Source organism: Mirounga leonina, unplaced genomic scaffold, assembly GCF_011800145.1.
Source record: "Mirounga leonina isolate KUSES-001 unplaced genomic scaffold, KU_Mleo_1.0 Mir_94, whole genome shotgun sequence".
Classification (NCBI taxonomy): Eukaryota; Metazoa; Chordata; class Mammalia; order Carnivora; family Phocidae; genus Mirounga; species Mirounga leonina.
Genome location: NW_023270855.1, coordinates 56,413,696 through 56,432,287, shown reverse-complemented (window position 1 = coordinate 56,432,287; position 18,592 = coordinate 56,413,696). Strand labels below are relative to the sequence as shown.

Here is an 18,592-nt window from a genome sequence, read left to right as displayed (position 1 = left end):
CCACGCCCCATCCCCAACGGGGCTGGGTGCTTCTGCCCTCAGCAGCGCGGTTCTGGCGCCCCCTTGTGGACGGGACGAGGATCTGGATCCAGAAGCCGGGTCTTGGGGGGAGGGGCCCCAACCACCTGCGCCCCAACCCCCACCGTCCAGCCCCTTCCCGCAGCGGGAAAGGGGGCGCTGGCAAGAGCTTCTTCTGCGGGGTGAAAGTTCAGCCTGTTGTGGGGGCTCAGACAGGGTTGGGGGCTCATCTGGGGTAAGGGCTCAGGTGGGATGGGGGTTCAACCAGGGGTCGGGAATTCAGCTACGGTTGAGGGGTTCAGTCAGGGTTAGGGGTCAGTCAGGGCTAAGGGGCTCAACCAGGGGTGGGGGCCTCGGCTGGGGTTGGGGGGGTCAGTCAGGGCTGTGGGGCTTAACCAGGGCTGGGGGACTCAGCCGGGGTAGGGGGTCAGTCTGCGTCGGGGGGCTCAGCCTGGGTTGGCGTCCTCAGACAGGAGGTCGGGGCTCAGCTGGGTCGGGGTGCCCTCGATCTCAAGGAAAGCCTCCGTGTTTTTTAGACATTGGCCCCTGAAGTGATGCAGTTCTTGGCTTTGGGGGGCCATCCCAACACTGCAAGCTGTTTGCCATCCCTGGGCCCCCAACTCAATGCCCTGAAGGGGGGCAGGCTTGCCACAAAACGCCCCCCACAATTTCCAGACGCCCCTGGGGGAGAAGTCTCGCCCCGCGGAAAGAGAGGAGTCACACAGCCCCGCCCTTCTCCCCTCCCCCCCCCCCGCGACCGCAGCGCCGCCTCCCACCCGGACCCTCCGGACCCCCGATCCGAACCCCCGGACCAGAGGCAGAGGACGCGGGGGCGCCAGAGCTGCAGTCTGAACACGCACCCTGTGCCCTCCTAGATCCCCCAGGCCGGGGGGGAGGGGGTCTCCCACACCATTTCAGCATAACAAAAAGCTGACATTTCCTAGACACCTTTTGGGTTCCGGGGGTTCTGTGCTTGGGATCTTCGTGGACAGTATTTCATTTAATCCTCATGACAACTTAGAAAGGATCAAGTTACTGTCCTCCCCCTTTTACAGGACAAGACACTTAGGCACAGAGAGGTTAAGTTACATGCTTAGGGCCGCACAGCGATGTGCAGCCGCCGCGGGAGCGCAGCCCGGGAAGAGGGGCTGAGGACGCCGTCTCCGCCCACCCTCAGCACCCGCACCCAAGCACAGCTAGCAGTGATGAGAAACCCAGCGCCCGGTGGGAGGGCCCTCAGCTCCCAGGAAACGGCCACGTGCTGCCCCCCCCCCCAAAGTTCAGGCCCAGGAGCAACAAAACAAAAGCAAGACGGCCGGAGGGCTGGACCTGCTCTGGGCCCGGAAAACACCACAGGGCCTTTGCACGGTTTCCCCCCACCGGACCTCTTCCCGGCTCAAAGGGGAAGGGGATCCTTGGGAAGGGGCTGTATAAATGCCCAGGTAAATGCAAAGCGGGGGACTTGGGGTGGGGCCTGAGTGCTCCTCATTCAGAGACACTTCACCTGAACCCCACATGGAATAATTTCGCTGGCCCCAGGACCAGGTCTCTGCTTGTAGGCTGCAGAGCAGGCACTGGCGTCCCTGGGAGGCCTGCCTGGAGGGGGCCAGGCTGGGAAGGTGGGAGGAGGCAGGTGGGAAGACTTCATTCAGAGGAGCTTGCCACTCTTTCGTGGTCTGGAGGCCCCTCTTTCTCCTCCAGCTCCAGCCCCCCGTTGCCCTCTGCTTCTTTCTCCTCCTCTCTCACGGTCCCCTCTTCCTTCTCTTTCTTGCTGTGGAGACAAGAAGGGTCCAGAAAACCTCACTTAATAAGGAGTTACACTGTCCAGGCCTCTTGCGATTCACCCAGAACCTCTGAGTCCTGCACTCTCATCGTTCCCATTGTGCGGAGGCCGTGCTGAGGCTCAGACAGGTTAGGACGCCTGCCCTGTTTGAACAAGAAGGAAGTGCGGGGAGCTCATGCGTGAGCTACGGGAGCCCGAACCCGACTCTTCACATCTGGCCTTTCTGGCTTCCCGGGTCTCAGAACTGTGTGTGAGGGAACAGGCAAAGAGACGGGGAGATGGGTCGATTGATGGGTGGCTCGGTGAATGAGTGAATGGGTGGACGGATGAACAGATGGACATGCAGACGGGGCTGGGGGGGAGGTGGACAGAGGCGCAGACAGTGGGATGGACACACAGAGGGATGGATGGACGGACGGAGGGAGGGATAAATGCGTGAGGCTTGAGGGGAGGTGATAAGGACTTCAGGGATCCCATCTGAAACACATATGAGCGATGGGGTCTCAGGGAAGCCACCTCGTTTTTCAGGTAGGGAGTCAGGAGGGAAGTCAGTGAGGTTATATGAGGCCCCATCAGTTCTGAATCAAAGAATTGCCCCCTGGCCCTGCCTCCTCCGAGGCTCAGAGAGGAGAGGGGAGGGAAGGGGCTCTGAGCCCCCAGTTCAGCAGGGGAGGGACTCACACAGGAGGGGGGCCTACCCGTCACGGGGCTGGCTGCACCAGATGGCATAGACCATGATGAGGACGAAGATGAGGAAGAGGGCGGCCAGTACGGCCCCGAGCCCCACCAGCCACGGCTTCCTCTGGGCCACTGCGGGCAGGGTGGGGCGGGGTCAGCGGCTGGGCCACCAGCTGGGGGCTCCCTTCCCACCCCCTCTCCCTGCCGAGGCCTTACAGGGTTGGGCCTGAACCGGCCGCGGGACCAGAGATGCCAGAAGGGAGACTGGGCCAGCAGTCATCCAGAATCTGTCCATCCTTGTCCGTCTGTCCTGGCCTCTTCCCAGCGGGGCCCAGGGTGCCACCCCATTAGAGGAGGAAGCGGCCCGCCCCGGACACCCCAGGGCAGGGTGTGGCCAGTGCCGCAGGAAGTAGGGGGGTGGGGCCCCCTTCCCTGGATTCTGGGTATGCTGGGGAGGGGTCCGGCGTCCCAGGCATCCCAGCACCCTGTCTCCCAGAGGCCCACCCTGGCCCCCTCACTCCCCACAGCCAGAGCCATGGGAGAGGCTCAGGAAAGGTGGGGAATGCGTTTCCTGAGCACCTACTATGCGTCAGGCCTTGCAATGGTTCTTAAGCCCCAGCACCTGCTTCAAGCTTCCTAACGCTTGTCCTCAGGTTGCAGATGAGGGACTACCGCCCCGGGGGGCCACACAGCATTCCAGAGGGACACGTTCTCCCAGCTAGGAACCACAGCCAGCAACGGACACCCGGCGCTCCAACGCTCTCCCATCCTAGGACATTAACCTCCAAATCTGACCTCAGCCAGAGCCTACAAACTCCCTCATCGTTTGGGCAGCCTGGGCTTCATCCCAGCTCTGCCAAGAGCAACGCTCGAGACCTGGCCAGTGGCCATCTTTCTTTCTACGCCTCAGTATTTTCAGCTGGAAAATGGGACTACTTGTGTACTGATGGAGACTGAGGATTAAGATGCTGGGCGCTCCCTGGGAGCATCTATGAGGGCGTGTAGTACCTTGCTTTTATTTATTTATGTTTTTTCCACCCCCTGGTGGACGATCCTGGAAGTGTTCTAGCAGCCTTGGGGGTTACATCCTACCAACAACCCCAGCGACCCGCCCCAGAACCCAGCCCGAATGCCAGCCTTTATCAAGGTCCTTATTAAGAAATGGTTAATATCCAGGGCAAGGTCCAGGGCCCGGAGAAAATGAGGTGAAAGGAGTGGCTGGAGACTGGGAGGAGAAAGTACTTGTCCCTTCCCAGGGGGGCGCAGAGCCCCGGGGGCACACAGCCTCCCGGACACAGTTCCCGGGGAATGGAGTCATGTGAGCCTAGACGAGGGGTGGGGTAGCAAGGATTTCCCAGGATACGGCACTCTCGGGGCTCAAAGTCCAAGGCTCAGGGCAGCAAAATCAAGATTGCAGGGAGAGGGCTGAGTGTGCCCAGGGCATCTGGGTACGGTGCAGCCTGCTCTACCAGACCTGACCCCAACCCCAAAAGCTGCCTCACCCACGGGGAAACTGTGTCCCAAGAGACAACAGGAGCCCTTCTGAAGGGCTCTTATCAATTCTTTAATGCAGGTCTCCAAAAGGCAGCCCCTGCCCCACGTTGGTCCCCAGGCTGAGTGGGGGGAAGGGAGGTTCTGGCCAACAGATATCAGGGAGAGGGAAAAGAAATCAGGCGGTGGGCAGAAGTAGGTGGAGCCATGAGATGGTGAGGGCTTGGGGGTTTCTCCACAACCAAGAACGCGCTCCCAGTACAAGAAGAATCACTAGGCAGTCAAGTCAGGAAGGGGGGTGCATAAAGCGCACGCACGCAGCACACAGAGCCTCCCTGGGGGGCAGGGCAAGTCCCACCCCTCTTCATTCGGTATTCGCAGCTCTACATGCAGTTATTACGGTGGCTTCATGTCCAGATCATCGCTTACACGATGTGAAAGGGGCATCTCGGGGCGGCTGCCTGGAGGAAGTCGGTGTCGAGTCCTCACATGGCTGTGTTCGTGACTTTCCCATCACCTCTGGACTCCTCTTTCTCCTCCAGCTCCAGCCCCAAGTTTCTCTCTCCTTCTTTCTCAGCCTTCTTGCCCTTCTTGTCCTTTATCTCCCCTTTCCTCTCCCTCTTGTCTTCTTCACTGTAGGGATACAAAGGGCCCAGACCACAGTGAGAAACAGTCTCATTTAACTGACACATACCTGTGCCAGGTGTTCTACACCTTTGTTGAATTCTCAAACAGTCCTCATGAGGAAGCCTTGCTATTTCCATTTCACAAAGGCAGACACTAAGACTCAACCATCCCATGGATGGACAGGTGGATGGAGAATGGATGGATGGACGATGGATGGATGGATGGGAGGATGGATGAATAGGTAGATAAGTAGAGAGGTGAATAGAAGCTTGCATGGATGGATGAATAGGTAGTGTAGTAGGTGAATAGATTAATTAGAAGAAGGAAAGAATGATGGGTCAATGGATGGATGGATAGGAGTGTAGATGGGTGGATGGGTAGATAGATCACTGGGCTGATGAGTGGGGGAAATGGGTGGGTGGATGGATGGGTGGGTGAGAAGGTAGATGGGTGGGTAAGGGAATGAATGGATGGATGGTTGGATAGATGATGGGCAGATAAGTGGTTAGGTGAATGGATAGCTTCATGGAGAGATGAATAAATGAATGGGAAGATGAGTGAGGGAACAGGAGGGAAAAGAGAATGACAGATCAATGGATGGGAGTATAAATGGTTGGATGGATGGCAGTGTAGACAGGTGGATGGATGAATGGATTAATGGGTTACTGGGTAGGGAGATTGATGGATGAATGATAGATGGTTGGAAAGTGAAGTGTGGGTAGGCGGATGGATGGATGGATGGATGGATGGGTGGATGGATGGATGGGTGGATGGATGGATGGGTGGGTGTATGGATAGATGGATGGATGGAGGGATGAACAAAGCAGGGAGAAAACTACCAACAGGGGAGTCCAGGAGAGTCACCCACCCGATCACATGCTCATGCACAGACCCCTACACAATCCCACACCACGGTCTTGTTCAACAGACCTACTGTGCTCCAGGCCCCGTGCTGAGCACTGGGAACACAGCCAGGACCAAAGCTAAGTTCTCTTGTCTATTGAAAGCTACCAGCTAGCGTGGAGAAAGGGGCAAATGACTAAGATCACTTCAGCTGGTGATAAGTGCAAAGAAGAATGCACAGTTGGGGGACATAGAGTGTCAGGAAGGCTGGTGGTCAGGGTGGGCTTCTGTGAGGAGGAAATATCTGAGCCAGGACTGAAGGAGGAGCCAGCCAGAAGATACAGGAAAGGGTGTTCCAATCAGAGAGAACAGTATGTGCAAAGGCCCCGGGGCAGGAATGTGCTTGAAGAGTTGAAGAGCAGAAAGGGGTCATCTGTGCACACCCACCCCTCCCCACACCCAGAGGGGGCTCCCACAAAACCCCTGACCCCGCACACACCCACACATGCTCACACGAGCAGTACCTCAGGGCCACGTCCTGATACGGGTTGGACTCCATTTTGAATGCGGACTCCTCGTCCTCAGCTCTGCGAGAGAGATAGAGATAGAGGGGTGAAGGTGGGTGAAGGGCAGGAGGTAGCCTTCACAGTCTCCCCTGGCTGGGGCTCATGAACTGCACCAAGCCAGGCAGATGGGCGGCATGGTTGTCCTGGACTGAGAGGGGTGGCATGGTTGTCCCAGACTGAGAGGCTGTGAGGTGGCGGGGGGGGGGGGGTCTGAGCTGGAACAGGGAAATAGGGAGATGGCGGAGGGGGGAAGGACCAGAGAGAGTCAGGAGCGGGAGGGGTGCCCAACACTTTGGGGAGAGGAGGAGGAGGACAGGGACAGCGGCTGTGGGGAGTGGGGAGAGGGGCTCCCACCTCGTACTGGAGCACCAGACGTGGTTGACCAGCATGAGGATGAAGACGATAAACAGGAATCCCACGACGGCAGCCAGGCCCACCAGCCAGGGCTTCAGGCGATACTGCAAGGCTGTCCGAAGGTGGGGCAGGTGGGACTCAGAAATGGGGCAGGGCTGGGGCCTGCCCCCGAAAGGGAAGAGGGGAAGGCTGCTGGGGGATGCTCAAGCCAATGGGGTCTTGGAAAGGGGCCGGGCGTCAGAGACCAGTTCTAGAGAAGGGGAGGGAGCTAGGTGCATCTCAGGGATGGGAGAGAGGCCCAGAGGGAGTGTGGGGGCTGGGGGGTTCCAAGAAGGTCCTGACCCCATTCCTCCTCTGCCTGCCCCCTCCTTTCAGAGGTCTCGGTTCCTCATCATGAAAAATGGGGAGATGGTGAGCCTATGAATGAGCCCCTCCCACGACCCCTCCCCCCCGCCTCTGCCCACCCCCCACCCCAGGTCCAGGTCGGAGCCCTACCCTGTTGAGCCTCTGCAGGTGACAGGAGCAGGGCGCTGAGCAGGAGAAGGGTCTCCAGGGTCTCCATGGTCGTGGAAGAGCCAGCAGCCGTGCAGTCAAGGTTAGCTGGGTGAGGCCCTGCCCAGCCCCTGATATGGTGGCAGGCGGGCCTAGGGGCGGGGCTGGTCCAGACCCGGAGGTCAGACTCTGGACCTGGTATAACAATTAACGCGGGGAGTCCAGCCCCCCCACCCTGTGCCCTACCCCAGGACCCAGCCTCCAGGTCCCCCAGGCTCCGTGCCGCAGTGGCCAGGCCGAAATGGGCCTGGGCTCAGGGCTGCCAGGCATCACTGTGTCTCCTTCTCTGAACACCCCACAAAATGTTTCTATCTCCATTTTCAGAGAAGCCCAAGGAGGCCAGGAGCACAGAGGTCACGCAGAAATAGCTGGAGCCGGGATCTGAGCCCAGATCTCCCCCACCACTGGCTTAAACTGCCTCATCCTGGCTCCCAGACCCCTGGGGACCCACAGCCAATACTGGGATGAGCACAGGGACAAGAAGTGATGGGCCACGTGGCCCACTATCCATCTCCAAACCCAGCCACGCCCTGATGGCCAGAGAATGGGCCGCCCAGGTAGCGGATGACTCAGGCTGCAGGCTCTCCTGTCCATCAACCTTGGTCCCTGGCTGATTAGATAGGGAGCCCTGCCCAGGAGAAGGAGCACCTCACCCCAGCTGCCACCGGACAGCCACGGCCCAGGCACGTGGCAGGAAGCCCCGACCGGGGGGCGGGGGGCTCTGCAGGGCCCTTGGGGGCTGGGGGGGTACGAGTGTCACTGCACACATCTTTAAGGAGCACCCATGCATCCCTGGGGCCTCCTGCCTCCCTGAGGTCTATCATCACTGCGCAAGGGGCCATCCAGTAGAGTGATGGAGCTCAGGCACCTGCTCAGAGCGAGCCCATCTCAACCACCCGAGTGGTGCCTGCGAAGCTCCTACCGTGTGCCCTGTCTGTGCCAAGCTCAGAAGGGAGGGAGGAAGCCTCAGACACTGTCCTCTGGGAGTTCTCAGGTTAGCTGGGAAGTCAGGACCCCCAGAAACCAACATATGGGGCGCCTGGGTGGCTCAGATGGTTAAGCGTCTGCCTTCGGCTCAGGTCATGATCCCAGGGTCCTGGGATCGAGTCCCGCATCGGGCTTCCCGCTCCTTGGGAGCCTGCTTCTCCCTCTGTTTCTCTCTGTCTCTCATGAATAAATAAATAAAATCTTTAAAAAAAAAAAAAAAAGAAAAGAAACCAACATATGTGGCGGGCAGAGCAGCAGAGCTGGGGAGGAGGTGGGGGGTGGGGTTGGAGCAGATTCGGGAGAGCAGGGCCAGAACCCCGCCTTGGGGCTTCTGCGTTCGAAGGCAGGTCACGGAACTGGCCTCTTGCTGCAAAAAGTTCTCTCTGCTCCAAGCAAGTCATTTCCGGGCTTTGTGCCTCCATGTTCCCATGTGTTAAATGGGGGTGAAAAGTCCTGGCCTGTGAGGATTAAACGAAGTAATACGTGGAAAAGGCTCACTGAGCCCAACAGCAGGGACACACTAAGCACTCAGTAAGGGTTAGCCACCATTGTTACCCTTCGACAAACTCTTCTTGGTGGAGGTTGGGCAGAATCAGGCTCTGGGGCTACGGGGGGAGCAGGAGTGTGGAAAGTGCCAGTGACCAACCACTGGAACCTGCCAGCCAAGAAAGAGAACATTCTCTGCCAAGACGGGGCAGATCAGTGGAGCAAGGGATCCAGCGTGCACAAGTCCGGTCTACACAACTGCCAGAGGGGTTCAAACCCAGGTACCGGGCCAGAGGGCAGGGCCCGGCTCAGTCCAGCCTCCAGAAGGAGCTTCGAGCAGGTGGGTCCTTGAAGGCAATGGAAGGGCGGCGGGGAGCCGGGGCGGGGGCTTCTGCAGGGGCTGCGTCGCCACCCCCGCCAGGGTCCTCATCACCCCGCCAGGCCAGGGCCAGCTGCAGGTCCAGCTCTTCCAGATCCTCACCCTCCAGGCTCGAGCGCAGTTCCCGAGGGGCGTCTTCCTGCTCTGGCTTCGGGCCGAAGGCCCAGTCTGCAGTAGGACGCAGGTGAGGTGCCTCCCGGGGCCTCACCCACCCTCTGTCCCCTCCCTGGCTGCGAGAGGCCCTTGCATCCCGCCCCCCCCACCCCCCGGCCCAGAGCGGCCCAGCACTGTCCCAAGCAGGGCTCGTGGTGGGTAGCAGCTCACCGGCCAGGTCATGGGCGAGGTCCTTGATGAGATGACCCACAATGGCATATGCCACGGCCACCACCAGGAGGGCCGCCAGCAGCAGGTACAGCGCATATCTGGGCAGGCGGATGGCATCCAGGGGGGGTGGGCGGTACTCCTCATACAGCGGTGGGGCCGGGCTCCAGCCCTCCATCCCCTGCTCGCCTGCCAGCCCCGGCATGACGGCCACCTGGAGCAGGAGAGGCCCGGAGGTGACCTGCGTGGCGGAAGTATTCAGGGGCTTTGGGTAAGAGGATTGGGGCTCCTCCAAGGCTACCATCTGCCTGGATTAATCACTTCCGCCCAGCGGCCCCCCTCCCTCATTCAGCTCCAGCTGACGAGGCTGGTACTCTGCACGTCCTTCCCCCACCTCAGGGCCTTTGCTCGAGCTGTTCCCTCTTCTGGGAACATCCCTGCCTTCATGGAGCTGACATTCAAGATAGGGGGATACACAGAGAAAAACATAACCTTGAGTGAGTGAAGTATTGAGTTAGAAAGTGAAGAGTGGCATTGGGGTGGCTCAGTCAGTTGAGCATCCGACTCTTGATTTCAGCTCAGGTCATGATCACGAGTCATGGGATAGAGTCTGAAGTCGGGTTCCGTGCTCAGCAGGGAGTCTACTTCTCTCCCTCTCTCTCTCTCTCCCTCTCCCTCTGCCCCTCCCCAGCACCCTGCTTAGGCATGTGTGTGTGCGTGTATGTGCACGCGCACTCTCTTTCTCTCTAACATAAATAAATAAAATCTAAAAAGAAAAAAAAAGGGTGGTATTGGGGTGGAGGTACCATGGTTGGGACTACTAAGAAGGGAGTTGGAGCTTAAACTAGGGTAGCCAAGGCCATATGAGGATGCATGTGAGCAGACCCAGAGGAGGAAGAGAAGCATGTATGGGAGTACCAGGCGGAAGAGCAGTCCATACAGAGCGCACAACACGTGCAAAGGCCCTGGGGAAGGACTGGGCCTGGCGTGTTGGAGAAGAGCAAGGAGGCCTGTGTACCTGGAGCAGAGTGAGCAACAAGGTGATGGGGAGGAGGGAAGGATAGGGAGGGCGCCCCCCCTACCCCGCAAGTCATGCCGGGCCTTGGGGGTCAGGGGAGAATTTGATCTTTCACCCTGAGGGAGGTGGGAGCCCTGGAGGGTTGAGGGCAGAGGAGGGCGGGGCCTGGCTCAGTTGCCCACAGGTGGCCTCTGGTGGCCGCTGCGGAGAGGACAGACGCTGAGGGGTGAGGACAGCCGCCAGGAAGGCAGGCTGAAAGGGACTGCGGTGGTGCGGGTGAATGATAAGGGGGCTGGAGCCCCCCCGGAGGCAGAAGAGGGTCTGCACGTCACCGTTTTTTCCAATATTTTTTTTCCTTGCCTTTACAAATACCGTTGCAACCAACTTTGCACGTTCCAAAGGTAAAACACTTTTCATATGTGTTTCCCTGGTTAGAACACTTCAGGCTTCTCACTGCGTCAGAGTAAACCCAAGTCCTTCTTCTGTCTGGGTGGCTCTCCCGCAACCATCCCCGCGGCTCCTTCCCGTACCTGCCAGGTGTTTACTCAGACGTCACCACCTGAGCCTCTGGCCACTCCTCCTAAGACTTCGCACTGCCCTTGAACTATGCTGCTTAACCAGTGTCACCACCTACCACGTATTTTACTTATTTATTTCTTGTCTGTCTCCCTCAGACAACCAGGCTCTGAGGTTTTCGAGGGTAGGGATCGCAGGCTGTCTTGTCCTCGGCCCCCATTAACTATTTGTGGGTTTTTTGCTTTTTTTAAATTTTTTTATTTGCCAGAGAGAGGGAACACAAGCAGGGGGAGAGGGAGAGGGAGAAGCAGGCTTCCCGAGGAGCAGGGAGCCCAACTCAGGGCTCACTCCCAGGACCCTGAGATCATGACCTGAGCCGAAGGCAGACTCTTAACGACTGAGCCACCCAGGCGCCCCCCCCTGCATTAACTTTTTTTTTTTTTAAAGATTTTATTTATTTATTTGAGAGAGAGAATGAGATAGAGAGAGCATGAGAGTGGGGAGGGTCAGGGGGAGAAGCAGACTCCCTGCTGAGCAGGGAACCCGATGCGGGACTCGATCCCAGGACCCTGGGATCATGACCTGAGCCGAAGGCAGACGCTTAACAACTGAGCCACCCAGGCGCCCCACTGTGCCTTTTTATTTTTTATTATTTTCTAAAGACTTCATTTATTCATTTGACAAAGAGAGACCAGCGAGAGAGGGAACACAAGCAGGGGGAGAGGGAGAGGGAGAAGCAGGCTTCCCGCCGAGCAGGGAGCCCGATGCGGGACTCGATCCCGGGACTCCAGGATCACGACCTGAGCCGAAGGCAGTCGCTTAACCAACTGAGCCACCCAGGCGCCCCCCCGCCCCGTTAACTATTTGTTAAGCGAACGAGGAGTGAACGACCCTATCGGGTCCGAAGAAAGGGCTAGACCCCTCCCTTCCCCAGCTCGGGGCGGCCACCTGACGCCACTGGCCACGCCCCCGGACTTGACCACGCCCCAGGAGCACGGCGCCTGCTCCGTCGCTCCCCCGCCCGGGCCAGACTCGGCACAAACCATTTCCACTTATCGACCTGGGTGGGGAAGCCGGAGAGAATGTCTTCCGCGGAAAGAGTGGACGCTGTCCTCCCCTTCCCGGAGGGGTGTCCTTAGACTCCACCTGCCGTGTGAGTGTGAGCTGGCGCCGATGCCGACCGTGCTTCCAGACCGCCCTCCTGCCGCGGAGACTCTGACTGGAGCGCCCCCAGCGCCGCGTTGGTGCCTTCCGGCCCGGTCACGTGGGCGGGAAGATGGCGGCCCCCAGGCGTGCCGCGAGCGTCGGGGCGGGCCGCTGGGGGCGCGGGTGCGGTCGGCGGCCTCGTCGTCGCGGAGCTCGCGTGGGCGTTTCGGCTGCGGGTGGCACGCGCGTGGCCCGGGCCTGGCGGGCGGGCGCGGCGGGCAACCCTCGCGGGGAGGTCCCGGCTCTAGGATTCGTGAGTTGGGGGTCGCGGGGCCTCCTCCTGAGGGGTTCCGAGTCCCGGCGAGCTCTTTGCCCAGGTTCTGGGGGCCCTGTCGCCGGGGCCTGGATTCCCAGGCTGTGGGACCCTGGGAGCCGGCGCGTGTGGGGGAGGGGGCCCCGTATCGGGCGATCCCTTGCTCGAGTTTCGGGAGAACCGACGCTATGAGGGATCCAGTCCTTGGGGACCCGCGTAGGCAGATCTTGAGGCTTCCGGCTCCTCGGGTTCTCTTCCAACGGGTGGGGTCTTGCGAGCAGCCCTGAGGGAATCCCCTGTTGGGAAGACCCCTTTCCGGGGGAGAGTTGGTTACCAGAGGTGTGTTTGTTGGGGATTCTCGGTTTAGATAGGTCTCGGGTGGGGGCGAGAGGCCGAGGAGCCTGGTCTCCTTTTTCGCCGTCCCTTACTAGTTCATCAAGAGGCTTTCGCAGGGGTGAGCAGATTCCCGGATTCTGCTTTGGTTGGGGGCTGATGCCCTCAACCCCGCGCCCACACCCTTGCCCTGCTTCCCACTGAAGAATGGGTTGACGGTATGGGCTGTGGGCTTCCAGGAGGCTAGGTGCGCCCTCCTGAGTACAGAGAGGTGGGTTTGGGGCTCCCTGCAGGAATATTTAAGGCTAGCTCTGGTTTGTCAAATGCGTGTAAGGTGCTCCATGAACACGCCATCTTCTTCTTCTTCTTCTTCTTTTTAAGATTTTATTTTTAAGTAATCTCTACACCCAATGTGGGGCTCAGACTAACAACCTGGAGATCAAGAGTAGAACGCTCCACCGATTGAGCCCGCCAGGCGCCCCTCCGCGAGCACACCTTCATTTGCAGTAACTGTGAGGTCCACGTGCCCCTTCCACCCATTTTACGAATGACACAGATTTACACTGTGTATGAAGAGCTTAGTACCATGGTTGGCGTGCAGTGGGTGTTCAGTTCACTCAAATACGGATTGGGCACCTCCTGCCACGGTGACCGATCCCATGCTAGGCCTTGGGGACCCAGCAGTGAACAAAGTAATATAGATACCTGTGTGTGTGTATACATATGTGTGTGTAATAGATTTCTCTTTATTTTTTTAGAAGATTTTATTTATTTGACAGAAAGAGTGCACGTGCACTAGCAGGGGGAGTGGGAGAGGGAGAAACAGGCTCCCCGCTGAGCAGGGACCCCCCCCCCCCGATGCGGGACTCGATCCCAGACCCTGGGATCAAGACCTGAGCCGAAGGCAGAAGCTTAACTGAGCCACTCAGGCGCCCCCAGGTTTCTTTATACACACACACACACACACACACACGAAGTCCTGCCCTCCCGGCCCTTACTTTCTATAGTTAGAAACTGATCCGTGAAATACTCTGGACACCAGGTGCTGTTAGATGCTGCGTGGATCACTGAAGCCGCCATAATGGGAGTGCAGGGCACGGAGGGTTTGCATGGCTACATCCGGGTGCTCAGAGAGTTCCTGCCTGCACATTGAGTGTCTGAACAGAGACTAGAAGGAAACCCGACTTGTGAGCTATTAATAGTTTTATTCCAAATGCAGAAACCAAGCCCAGAGACTTTTGCCCAAGTTCAAGTCTTGCCCTGGAGATCTGCAGCGTATTTTCTCCTCACGCTCCTCTCCCGTAGCTGGAGCTGCCTCGTTGGCCAGATTTCCCCTCACTCCCAGGAATTTAAGGACTCTGGGGATGAGTAGGCGATGAAGGGCCTTCTCCGGGTGTCTTGAGGACGACCCTGCAGAGCCTGGGAGTCAGGACTCCCGGGTCCTGTTTGCCCTTGGCTTGCCGTGTGAGCCCACACAAGTTGCTGCCCATCCCTGTAGCAGAGTCAGAGCTCAGGGCCCCTAACGCCTTGCCAGCTCCCTCACTCCTGGCTTCTGTGGTTTCTGGTTCTCCCTCCCGCGATGGTCACCCCTGCTCAGGCAGCTGCGCCTCCCTCATGAAGCCCAGTGAGCTCTGCTGACGCCACAGCACGCTTTACGAGGCGTCCGCCAGGTCTTCACTGGTCCAGAGGACAGAGATGGAGCCCCGCCTCCCAGCCTAGGCTGTGTCATTTCGTCTCAGTCCATCCACTCAACACAGCATTTGTGGTTTAGAGCTTGACTCTGGAGCCCAGCTCCCTGGATTTATAACTCCTCACACTGTTCATAAGCAAGTTATTAACCTGTGTGTCTGCTTTCTCGCCTGTAAAAGGGTGACAAGCCTGGTGCCCATCTCATATGTTTGTGGGGAAAGGTAAATGAGTCGGTGAGTGTGAGGGGCTTAGCAGAGGGGCCTGGCACATAGTACGTCCTCTGAAAATGTCAGCTGCTATTACTGGTAGGGCTGTTTTTACTGAAGGCTTATGGACTGCTGGGAGTATGGTGGTGACTAAGAGAGACTCGGTCCCTGCCTTCAGAGTTCTGATGAGGGATAAGACCGACCATAGGCAGCTAAACTGGTAAACGTCCTATATGATATCTTGTGGTGGTAAGTGCTTTGAAGAAAAGTAGAACAAGGGAAAAGAGTGAGTAACCGTGACAATTGTGATCAGGGAAGGCTGCCCTGAGAAGGTGACATTTGAGACCCAAGAAAGTGAGAGGGTGAGCATGGGAGGCATTTGGGGAAGAGTGTTCCTGAGGAAGAGAACGACCCATGCAAAGGTCCTGGGGTAGGACTGGGCCTGGTGTGTTGGAGGAAGAGCCAGGAGGCCCGTGTGGCTGAAGCAGAGTGAGCGAGGGGGAGGAGGGGAGGGCTGGCAGGGGTGGGGGCAGGTCACACAGAGCCTTTGGGACTATGAGGGAGTTTGAAATAACGAGGTGCCATAGGAGGATTAGGCAGGGGTCCGGTTTACATGCTGAAAGGATTTGCGCCTCAGTTACCTGTCCTGTAACAAATCACCCCACGCTTAGCAGCTCTGAGAGCAGCGAACACTGTCTCCCACGGTTTGTGTGGACCGGGGATCTGGGCCCTGTAGCTAGGTGCTTCCGGCTCTGATCTCTCCTGAGGTCGCAGTGGGGACATCGGCCGGGGCTGCTTCAGCTGAAGGCTGGACCGGGGCTGGAGGAGCTGCTCTCAGCTTCCTGCTCGTGCTGCTTCTCCTCGCTCGTAAATGAACAAATCCGTGAGCGGATGAAAAACACCGCTCACCTGGGCTCTCGGTTTTCCGCCTGTAGGTTCTTGTGCCCGGGAGGCCCTGGTTTCGGCGCAGGTGAGGCTGTGGAAGGCCTGGGCCCGTGGGCAGGAGGCAGCCGGCGGCACCATGGTGACAGAGCAGGAGGTGGAGGCAATCGGGCAGACGCTGGTGGACCCCCAGCAGCCCCTGCAGGCCCGCTTCCGGGCGCTCTTCACCCTCCGCGGGCTCGGTGGTCCCGGAGCCATCACCTGGATCAGCCGGGCCTTTGGCGACGACTCTGCCCTGCTCAAGCACGAGCTGGCCTACTGCCTGGGCCAGATGCAGGACTCCCGGGCCATCCCCGTGCTGTTGGACGTGCTCCGTGACACCCACCAGGAGCCCATGGTGCGCCACGAGGCGGGTGAGTGGCCGGGGGGGACGCCTGACCTCCACACACACTCCCCCCCCAATCCCATCTGCCTCACATGCCCCCTCTCCCTCCCGCGTGTTCTAGCAGGGCTTGGCAGGCTTTACCTATAAAGGGCAGGTGGTAAGATGTTCAGCCCCGTGGGCCAGACAGTCCCTGTTGCCAAGACGCAACTCTGCCCTCGTGATTAAAAGCAGCCACGGTAAACTACCCTCCACGTGCCGGTGGGACTTTATGGGCGCTCAGATTTGAATTCCACGTAAGTTTCACACGTCAGGAAATATCATCTGTTGGATTTTTTTAAAGATTTTTTTAAAGATTTTATTTATTTATTTGAGACAGAATGAGAGAGAGAGAGAGCACATGAGAGGGGGAGAATCAGAGGAAGAAGCAGACTCCCCGCTGAGCAGGGAGCCCGATGCGGGACTCGATCCCGGGACTCCAGGATCATGACCTGACCTGAAGGCAGTTACTTAACCAACTGAGCCACCCAGGCGCCCTAAAGATTTTATTTTTAAGTTATCTCTTCACCCAGCATGGGGCTGGAACTCAGGGCCCCGAGATCAAGAGTCATGTGCTCTACCGACTGAGCCAGCCAAGCGCCCCTAAAAAAAAAGACATTTAAAAACATAAAAACCGCGGGCGCCTGGGTGGCTCAGTTGGTTAAAGCGACTGCCTTCGGCTCAGGTCATGGTCCTGGAGTCCCAGGATCGAGTCCCGCGTCGGGCTCCCTGCTCGGCAGGGAGTCTGCTTCTCCCTCTGACCCTCCCCCTCTCATGTGTTCTCTCTCTCATTCTCTCTCTGTCAAATAAATAAATAAATAAATCTTTAAAAAAAAAACAAAAAAACCCCCATAAAAACCGGGCACCTGGGTGGCTCAGTCGGTTAAGCGTCTGCCTTCGGCTCAGGTCATGATCCCGGGGTCCTGGGATCGAGCCCCGTGTGGGGCTCCCTGCTCGGCGGGGAGCCTGCTTCTCCCTCTCCCTCTGCTGCTGCAGCTCCGCCTGCTGTGCTTGCTCGCTCGCTCTGTCAAACAAATAAAACCTTTAAAAAGAAAAATAAGTAAATAAGAAGTCAGAAACCATCTTTTGCTAATATAAAACCAGGTGGCGAGCTTGCCAGCCCGATATCGGTTTCATTTGTTCGTGTTATTCGCTGGGCCAGTGTTTATTGAGCACCTGCTGTGTCCCGGGCCCTGTTACCTCGAGGGACACCAGAAACGAGAGATGAGTAAATTCCGTGGCAAGCAGTGCTGTTGAGGGGCCCCGTCCCTGACCAGTGAGCTGCTTTGCAGATGGGGGCGGGGCAGGGCTCTGTTTCCGTCTTACTCTTTTTAGGCATTTCTCCTACTCCCTCTGCTGAGCCGCCCCCGTCCCCAGGCTGCCCCAGGTAACTCTCAGTGTGCCAGTCACTGTTTTTGTTGGAGCGCTCCCTACCCAGAACGTCGTCCTCCAGACCTCACCTTTCCCGAGAGTTCTGCTATTTTGAGTATCAGGTATCGCAGAACACCTTGTCTGGTGAGGGCGGAAGCACGGAAGTGCTAAGGAAGAGGTAAAGCAGGGAGTAGGATGAGGGTGTCAGAGGTGTTAACCTTTTTAATCAGTGGACAGAGATCTGAACGAAGGCAGGCAGTCATCTGGAGAAAGGTGCTTCAGGCAGAGGATGCAGCCTGGGCAGACGTCCTGGCGCCATACCCTGTCTGCTCCTTGGGGGAGTGGCAAGGAGGCCCCTGTGGCTGGAGCAGAGGGAGTGACGGGGAGAGAGGGAGGAGGGAAGGGCAAGGGGCAGGGCCTGCAGGGCCTGGGGGAGCCTCAGGGAGGACTTGGGCTTTTACCCTGAGGGAGGTGGGAGCCCTGGACGGCTGCGGGCAAGGAGGGGGACCTGACCTGGATTCAGTTCCATTAGGATGTTCTTGATCGTGGGCAGCAGTGTGCTCTACCCACTTGCAAAGCGGAGGAGGGATTGAGTGCGGCGTGTTTGCTGGCTGTGGGTCTCTTCCTGCTCCGTGCCCGTATAGGCCCATGGGGGCTCATGGGGACCCACAGGGAGACGGTCAGGCTCCCCCACCAAGCCCTGCCTAGCTCCGCTGACCTTCCTCTCTCACACTGCAGCGTAAAACCTCCTCTGGGGCTCACCTCGACGAGCTCTACTCACCCGGGTGTTCTCTAGGCTCCATGTTGACCAACATCTCTGAGTTGTCATGACATGCTTGTCAGTGTCTCCCCACCTAGACCACAAGCATGGGGGGCATGGGCCCGGGGCTGGGGGTGGGGGGTCCCAGCCCAGTTTCACGCTCCAGCTCCAATCCACGGGTCACAGATACAAGCAGAGCCGTGGTGGGGGGTAGGGGGGAGCACAAAGGAGGTGGTGTTGCTGGTCGTACCCCCCCGCCCCCCGCAGTATCCGCGACATTTCTTAACCAACCGTGAGCTGTTTGTGTGGTTCTTCTCAGGCGAGGCCCTGGGGGCCATCGGGAACCCAGACGTTCTGGAGGTCCTGAAGCAGTACTCCACCGACCCCGTCATCGAGGTACCGTGGCCTGATCCCTTCCTCCCCGCCCCCACCTGGACCAGCCTCCCCCTGTGTCTGGTTGCCAGGGCGACCGCTTGGCCAGGGTCCTGGGAGAGAGGGCAGCAGCCAGGGTGGTCCCAGGCCACGCCCCATTCGGCAAAACCAAACTGATTCCCACACTAAACCCTGCCCGGCCGGCCCGCCTTGCCTCTCCCCTCCTGCCCTGTCCAGTCCTTGCGCCAGGATCCCACTGAGCCCACCCACTTGTGTCCGCCTCCGCCGCCCCAGCCCCCCTGGCCTCTCCCAGGTCTCCCCACTGCCTTCCTGGCCTCTCCCAGGTCTCCCCACTGCCCACCTGGTCCCTCCCAGGTCTCTCCACTGCCCGCCGGGCCCCTCCCAGGTCTCCCCACTGCCCGCCTGGCCCTCTCAGGTCTCCCCACTGCCCGCCGGGCCCCTCCCAGGTCTCCCCACTGC

The 18,592-nt window shown here is 58.8% G+C and overlaps 3 protein-coding genes across 5 annotated transcripts in view; 1 reads left to right on the top strand and 2 right to left on the bottom strand.

Annotated features, from left to right (window-relative positions):
* Positions 1–911: 911 nt before the first annotated feature.
* LOC118005542 (small integral membrane protein 24-like) lies at positions 912–2,806 on the bottom strand. Its single transcript, XM_034997512.1, has 3 exons — positions 2,696–2,806; positions 2,500–2,611; positions 912–1,789 (listed from the first exon to the last, which is right to left on the bottom strand). The coding sequence occupies exons 1-3, from the start codon at positions 2,772–2,774 to the stop codon at positions 1,663–1,665; spliced, it is 318 nt and encodes a 105-aa protein (XP_034853403.1). The 5' UTR covers positions 2,775–2,806; the 3' UTR covers positions 912–1,662.
* A 2,798-nt stretch (positions 2,807–5,604) lies between these two features.
* On the bottom strand, positions 5,605–6,922 carry LOC118005853 (small integral membrane protein 24-like). Its single transcript, XM_034998185.1, has 4 exons — positions 6,856–6,922; positions 6,361–6,472; positions 5,965–6,027; positions 5,605–5,611 (listed from the first exon to the last, which is right to left on the bottom strand). The coding sequence occupies exons 1-4, from the start codon at positions 6,920–6,922 to the stop codon at positions 5,605–5,607; spliced, it is 249 nt and encodes an 82-aa protein (XP_034854076.1).
* Positions 6,923–11,718: 4,796 nt separating this feature from the next.
* DOHH (deoxyhypusine hydroxylase) overlaps positions 11,719–18,592 on the top strand; it is a 13,460-nt gene continuing 6,586 nt past the window's right edge. The window contains exons 1-3 of one of the 3 annotated variants that reach the window (XM_034997505.1): positions 11,719–11,772; positions 15,242–15,601; positions 18,060–18,136. In XM_034997505.1, coding sequence (XP_034853396.1) covers positions 15,328–15,601; positions 18,060–18,136 — 351 coding nt within the window. In that variant the 5' untranslated portion in view covers positions 11,719–11,772; positions 15,242–15,327. Of the gene's footprint in view, positions 11,773–11,936; positions 12,079–15,241; positions 15,602–18,059; positions 18,137–18,592 lie in introns of those variants that run through there. The other 2 variants (XM_034997502.1, XM_034997504.1) reach the window with 2 other exon arrangements.

Coding starts and splice junctions, on each gene's coding strand:
- LOC118005542 (XM_034997512.1), bottom strand. CDS start 2,774: ATGGACAGATTCTGGATGACTGCTGGCCCAGTCTCCCTTCTGGCATCT. Junction 2,612..2,695: donor GCCGGTTCAGGCCCAACCCT/GTAAGGCCTCGG, acceptor CCCTGCCCGCAG/TGGCCCAGAGGAAGCCGTGG. Junction 1,790..2,499: donor TGCAGCCAGCCCCGTGACGG/GTAGGCCCCCCT, acceptor TTGTCTCCACAG/CAAGAAAGAGAAGGAAGAGG.
- LOC118005853 (XM_034998185.1), bottom strand. CDS start 6,922: ATGGAGACCCTGGAGACCCTTCTCCTGCTCAGCGCCCTGCTCCTGTCA. Junction 6,473..6,855: donor ACCTGCAGAGGCTCAACAGG/GTAGGGCTCCGA, acceptor ACCTTCGGACAG/CCTTGCAGTATCGCCTGAAG. Junction 6,028..6,360: donor GTCTGGTGCTCCAGTACGAG/GTGGGAGCCCCT, acceptor TCTCTCTCGCAG/AGCTGAGGACGAGGAGTCCG.